General features: G+C 43.2%; 1 protein-coding gene across 1 annotated transcript; it reads right to left on the bottom strand.

The window, feature by feature from the left end:
• Positions 1 to 202: 202 nt before the first annotated feature.
• L1TD1 (LINE1 type transposase domain containing 1) lies at positions 203 to 5845 on the bottom strand. The gene is made up of 2 exons (XM_023186687.2): positions 4773 to 5845; positions 203 to 2003 (listed from the first exon to the last, which is right to left on the bottom strand). The coding sequence occupies exons 1-2, from the start codon at positions 5787 to 5789 to the stop codon at positions 381 to 383; spliced, it is 2640 nt and encodes an 879-aa protein (XP_023042455.2). The 5' UTR covers positions 5790 to 5845; the 3' UTR covers positions 203 to 380.
• Positions 5846 to 6556: the final 711 nt, after the last annotated feature.

Below are 6556 nucleotides of genomic sequence, written 5' to 3'. Positions count from 1 at the left end.
TTCCTACTACATTGATGGGTTGTCTTGACAGGAGTGGCCCTCCCAAGATAGTATAGGAAGTTTACTTAGACAAGCTAGGACAATATAAGTTCTAAAAAGACTAGTCAACTGCAGTAGTGAAGTGGGTGGGGGAGGTAGAACAAGGAATTCTATCTGTAACTGACTGAACAATAACTGAAGTAACTCTACATTCAGAGGAGCCTTTTTTAAACACACCCTTTATTAACATCTAGGTAAATCGGTAATATTCCTTGCTCCTCATCCCCAAGTATGCTATTAGCTGTCCATCCTTCTGGGTATAAGTGTATTTTCGTTTTACTTGTTGATTTTTCGATGTGTGCTGGGGGAGGAAGCATACTGTTTCTAGTCACCCTAGAGTGCTAAAGCACATTATTTTCCAGTAATTCTCTCAAGGTGGGCATATGAGAAACATAATCTCTAAACTCTTCAACATCAAGAAATACCTTTGTTTTACCCCTAAAATCAAATGCCATTTTGGCTGGATACAGGATTCTAGGATTGAAGCCTTTTGCCAGCAGAACTTTAAAGACATTGCTCCATTTACTTCTAGCATCCAGTGTGTCCAGTGATAGGTCTGCCGTCAACCTGATTCTTGTTCCTTGGTAGGTTATTTCTCTTCTCTCTCTAGAAGCCCTTATTATTTTCTCTTTATCATTAGAATTCCAAAATTTTACTAAGATGTGTCTAGGAGTCAGTCTCTTTTCATCAATCTTACTAGGCACTCGGCAAGCACTGACAATCTCAAGACTTGAACCTTTCTTTAGTTCTGAAAAGTTTTCATCAATTATTTCCTTAATTATGTCCTCTGCCCCATTGTCATTATTCTCTTTTTCTGGAATTCCTATCAAACGAATATTGCAACTTCTGGATCTATCCTCTATATCTCTTTGCCTTTCTTTATTAATCATCTGTTTGGTCATTTGCACTGTATCCTTAGAGAATTCTTCAATTTGATCTTCTAGACTGTCTATTCTTTCTTCAAGTATGTCCATTCTGCTACTTAGATCATCTACTGAATTTTTAATTTCCAAGACATCCGGATGGGAACTTTTCAGATTTCCAATCTCCTCTTTTATCTCTCTGATGCTATTAATCACACTACTTCTCAAGTTTTCTTCTGTCTCCTGTGTTAAGTCTGCTTCTTTGGATGTTAGTTCTTCTGTGCGCAGAGTTCTGTGTTTCTTTTCTTCTGTTTTCTTAAGTTTGGTAACTCCTGTTGAAATACTCAAATTTGTATGTGAATGCTTTTTATGCTCATCGTAACCTATCTCTAGTGACTCTGAGGGAGAGGCCAAACACAAGGTCACACAGGGTGTGCCAGTTCCTTGACTCGTGGGCATAGCTGTTTCCTCTTCCTCCTGGGTTTTGTGTACCGCCTGGTGTTTCACCAACTTTTTCTTCCCAGAGTCCCCAACCAAATAACTAAAGGGAATTTCTTTTTGTCTACATGAGACTTCTTTTTTCTCAGGCAGGGAGGTAGTCTTTACCTTTCCTATTTCAGAGTCCTTTCCTTCTTCTTCTTCCTCTGGCTCAGAATCCTCTATGGAGTCAATGAAAATAGTTTCCATGCCATCACTGATTATCTCAACTTCATGCTTTGCATCTACCAAAGTATGACCCTGAAAGGTTGAGTCCTGTTCTGAAGTCTGTTCCTCCTCCTCCTCTAACCCTGAGGCCTCTTCCTCCTCCAGCCCTGAGGCCTCTTCTTCTTCCTCCTCCTCCAGCCCTGAGGCCTCTTCCTCCTCCTCCTCCATCTCTGAGGCCTCTTCCTCTTCCTCCAGCCCTGAGGTATCTTCTCCATCATCCTCCATCCCCGAGGCCTCTTCATCCAGCTCCTCTAGCTCAGAAAACTCTTCCTCTTGAGCCTCTAAGTTGTTCATCTCCTCTGGCTTAGCAACTTTCACTTCTTTAAGAAATAGAAAGCTCAATCCATCACTGGTCATTTCTCCAGCTCCATGCTTTGAGTCTATTAGGGTTTTACCCTAAAGTTAAACAAAGAAAAAGAAGAGTTATTTATTTAAATCATTTATTTTAAAGAATTAAAACTTCAATTCACTAATTTTAATATCCCTTCCATTCTGACAACGGGAACATATCTGAAAAACTGCTTAAATATTAATTGTTCTTGAAGGCCTAGGTCCCTAAACAAGTCAAGTTTCCCTACGATCATCTCAAGATATTTGTCATTTCTTATGTAATCTCGGAACAAATTGTATGAGGTCATAATGTCTACTTTCTTCCTTCTAGATCCCACAACATTTACTGCTGTGTATGTGACTGATTCTCAGTAATTACCTGTTCTCATGAACTGTCTGCTTATTACATGAGTCCTATGGTAAACAGGCATTGTAATCTGGCTAAAGTTTACAATCGGCTTTAGGAAGATGATAAGCACACACAAACAAAAACGCCAAGCTCACATTTACCTTTCCCCATAGGTAACAACAGATTTAAAAAAAAAAAAAAAAAAAAAAAGACCCCCAATGCAGTTTACACTATATAGCCTTATGACTTTCTCCCTCCCTCCCTTACTTCCTTCCTTCCTGACGGAGTCTCGCTCTGTCGCCCAGGCTGGAGTGCAGTGGCTGGATCTCAGCTCACTGCAAGCTCCGCCTCCCGAGTTTACGCTGTTCTCCTGCCTCAGCCTCCCAATTAGCTGGGACTACAGGCGCCTGCCAGCACGCCCGGCTAGTTTTTTGTATTTTTTTAGTAGAGACGGGGTTTCACTGTGTTAGCCAGGATGGTCTCGATCTCCTGACCTCGTGATCCGCCCGTCTCAGCCTCCCAAAGTGCTGGGATTACAGGCTTGAGCCACCGTGCCCGGCCAGCCTTATGACTTTAAAGACAAGCAGGCTTTGGTTAGGAATACAACAGGCTCAGTTCAAAACTATTCAAACCCTGGCCCAATTGCCACATTTGTTACTAGTGCCTCACTTTTACTTATAAAGCAGGGTCTAATGACTAACAGTGACCCAGGATTGTTGTAATATAAAGTAAGCAAGGTACTGAGCTTCTGATAATGTCTGCAATATAAATGTTGGCTCCTAATATTCCTTGAAGCCCTTAGTCTGCCATTGAGCTTTTCAGTCTTCCCAAACCCACCAGGACAGGTTAGGTGCCTCATCTGTGTAAACACTGGAAGCAGCTAATTTCTGGAATTAAATACTGATTTTTAAATAATTTGTTGATTCAAGTGTACCTTCTCCTTCTGGATTCTCACTTTGCAGAGGTTACACTTGGAAATGTGGGAAAGGCAGAGGAGAAGCGTTCATTTGGAAACATGTAAAAAATATTGGCTTGTAAATCTAGACCTTGGCTGGGCATGGTGGCTCACACCTGTAATTCCAGCACTTTGGGAGGTCAAGGCATGTAGACTGCTTGAGCCCAGGAGTTTGAGACCAGTATGGGCAACATGGCAAAACCTTGTCTCTACAAAAACTACAAAAATTAGCTGGGCGTGGTGGTGCATGCATGTGGTCCCAGCTATTGGGAGGCTAGAGTAGAAGCATCACTTGAGCCTGGGAGGTGGTGGGTGCAGTGAGCCCAGATTGAGCCACCGCACCCCCACCAGGGAAATAGAGCAAGACTTTATCTCCAAAAAAAAAAAGCACCTTCCAGCACAGCAGCCATTGGAGAACAGCAGCCACAGCTCTGTGCTACCCCAAGGCTTTGGGCCTCAGCAAGGGCAACAAGGTGATCAAGAACATGAGCAAAAGCCCAGGCACAGCCGCTGCTCTAGGCATCTGACCAAACACACCAAGTTAGTGTGGGACATGATCTGAGAGGTGTGATGCTTCACCACGTAGGAGCATCACACCATCCATAGTGAGATGGTGAGGGCCTGATGGAAGAGGCCCTCAACTTCATCAAGAAAAGGCTGAGGTCACACATCCACACCAAGAGGGAGAGGAGCTGAGCACCATCTTGGCCACCATGATTAAACCAGCTGCCAAGGACTGAGGCCCCCTTGCCCTCAGCACATAATAAAACCTTCACAGAAAAAAAAAAGTGCCCTTTAAATCATTACTTTTAATATTATGCTTTTACTTTTAAGGAATCATTTCTCTTTAATTCATTTATCTGGCCAGGCGCAGTGGCTCACACCTGTAATCCCAGCACGTCGGGTGGCCAACATGGGTGAATCACCTGAGGTCGGGAGTTTGAGACCAGCCTGACCAACATGGAGAAACCCGTCTCTACTGAAAATACAAAATTATCTGGGCATGGTGGCACAGGCCTGTAATCCCAGCTACTCAGGAGGCTGAGACAGGAGAATCACTTGAACCTGGAGGTGGGTTTGTGGTGAGCTGAGATCGGGCCATTGCACTCCCGCCTGGCCAACAACAGCGAAACTCCATCTCAAGAAAAAAAAAATTGATTTGCTGGGTGCAGTGGCTCAAGCCTGTAATCCCAGCACTTTGGGAGGCCGAGATGGGCGGATCACAAGGTCAGGAGATCGAGACCATCCTGGCTAACACGGTGAAACCCCGTCTCTACTAAAAAATACAAAAAACTAGCCGGGCGAGGTGGCGGGCATCTGTAGTCCCAGCTACTCAGGAGGCTGAGGCAGGAGAATGGCGGGAACCTGGGAGGCGGAGCTTGCAGTGAGCTGAGATCCGGCCATTGCACTCCAGCCCGGGCAACAGAGCAAGACTCCATCTCAAAAAAAAAAAAAAAAAAAAATTTATCCTTCAAAATAACCATGCCAACTATTACATTTATACACAAGCTTTATCTATTTGTATGCTTACCCTTTTTTCTTGAGTTCCATATCCTCTTCCTCCTCCACTCACTTCTTCCTTTGGTGGGAGTATATCTTTCAGTAATTCTTTTATAGAAGATTTTTGGCTGGCAAATTTTCTAAGGCTTTGCAGATCTGAAAATGTCTTTATTTCACCATCACATTTAAATGCCAATTTAACTTCGCACAGAAATTTAGGTTCAAAATCATGTTCTCTCAGAATGTTGAAGACATCACTCCATTGTTTACTAATATTCAGCGTTGCTGATGAAAGGTTGGCAGCCAGGGTAAGTACTGCTCCTTCATCCATCAACACTTTTTCTTCTCTGGAGGCTTTTAAAATGTCCTCTTTATTCTTGAATTTCTGACATTTTCTTTCCTCTCTCATGTCTTTGACAAATTCATCCTCTCCATCCTTCCTACTGTCTCCTTCTGTAATGTCTAAATGGACATTGTGATTTCCATGTCTGTCATCTACATTGCATAAAGTTTCTTCCATACTTCCCAGGACTTTGTAACTTTGTGATTCATTCTGGGGTAATTTCTTACCTTCCTTACTATTGTATTCATCAGCGTTGTCTAATTTACCGCTCAGCTCATTTACTTCTTTGACTTTAAAGGTTAAATTTTCAATATCATCACCTACTTTAGAGTTTTCTCCTTCCGTTTTCCCTAGCATCCCTGTTTTTTGTAATGCTAAATTGATTATTTGTTGAAACTCTGTCCTACTACTGGAGTTCTCTGAATTCTTTACCTCAGGTATTGTAGTTTCTCCTCCTAAAATTGCCTTTAGGTCACTTTTAAGAGTTTCCCTCATCTCCTCAAACATCAGGTCTTGAATTTCCATTAAGACCTTAAACTTACTCATAACAATTGCTGATACGTCCTTGCACTTTACATCTAATACTGGAGCTGTGTCCTTTTCAGTTTCTGTTAACTGCTTTCTTTTCATATAGGTGATATTTTCCTGTTTCTTTGCAAGTCTAGCAAATTTTGATTGTACACTAGTAGTAGATACATCAGACATTGTGGATATGTTGTCAAGACTGGATTCTGTTTTTAATTCCTGCAGAATGATTTTGTTCTTACAGGTCAGCTAGACTTCAGAAATTAAAAAATCTCAAAATACGTCAATCTTGGCGGGGAAGACGAACTCTGCAGAGCAGGACTTGGGTCTACTGGAAACTGCGCGTTGGTGCCTGGCGAAAAAGGAATCCGCCTGGACGACTGAGGAGCGAACAAACTGAGGATGGAGGTTTTTAACTAAGGACTCACCTGATTAATTTTTGTATTTTTAGTAGAAACAAGGTTTCACCATATTGGCCAGGCTGGTCTTGAACTCCTGACCTCAAGTGATCCACCCGCCTCAGCCTCCCAAAGTGTTAGGATTACAGGTGTAAGCCACCACGCCTGACCCAGCTACTTTTTTCTTTTTTGGTATTTTTAGTGAAGACAGGGATCTGCCATGTTGGCCAGGCTGGTCTCGAACCCCTGACCTCAAGTGATCTGCCCACCTCGGCCTCCCAGAGTGTTGGGATGACAGGTGTGAGCTTCTAATCGGCTCCTTTCTCTCCCTGCCTCAGATACAAACTTGAACTCTGGGGCACACAGTGGTGGCATATGGCAGTTTATCCAAGCATGTGGAGTGGGGGGAGATGCTGTCTACAGGGTGGAAGCCAGGATGAGCCAGGAGCAGGGCTCTGAGATGGGGCACAGGACCACCTACAATTTTGCCTGAACCCCTGGCTGCGTGTGAGGTAAGTTTAGGAAGCTTGTCTCACAGCCACAGCCCAC

Source organism: Piliocolobus tephrosceles, chromosome 21 (assembly GCF_002776525.5).
Source record: "Piliocolobus tephrosceles isolate RC106 chromosome 21, ASM277652v3, whole genome shotgun sequence".
Taxonomy (NCBI): Eukaryota; Metazoa; Chordata; class Mammalia; order Primates; family Cercopithecidae; genus Piliocolobus; species Piliocolobus tephrosceles.
The sequence above is the reverse complement of the archived record's forward strand: the minus strand, read 5'-3'. Positions and strand labels throughout refer to the sequence as shown.

Coding starts and splice junctions, on each gene's coding strand:
- L1TD1 (XM_023186687.2), bottom strand. CDS start 5,789: ATGTCTGATGTATCTACTACTAGTGTACAATCAAAATTTGCTAGACTT. Junction 2,004..4,772: donor ATGGAACTCAAGAAAAAAGG/GTAAGCATACAA, acceptor GTTTAACTTTAG/GGTAAAACCCTAATAGACTC.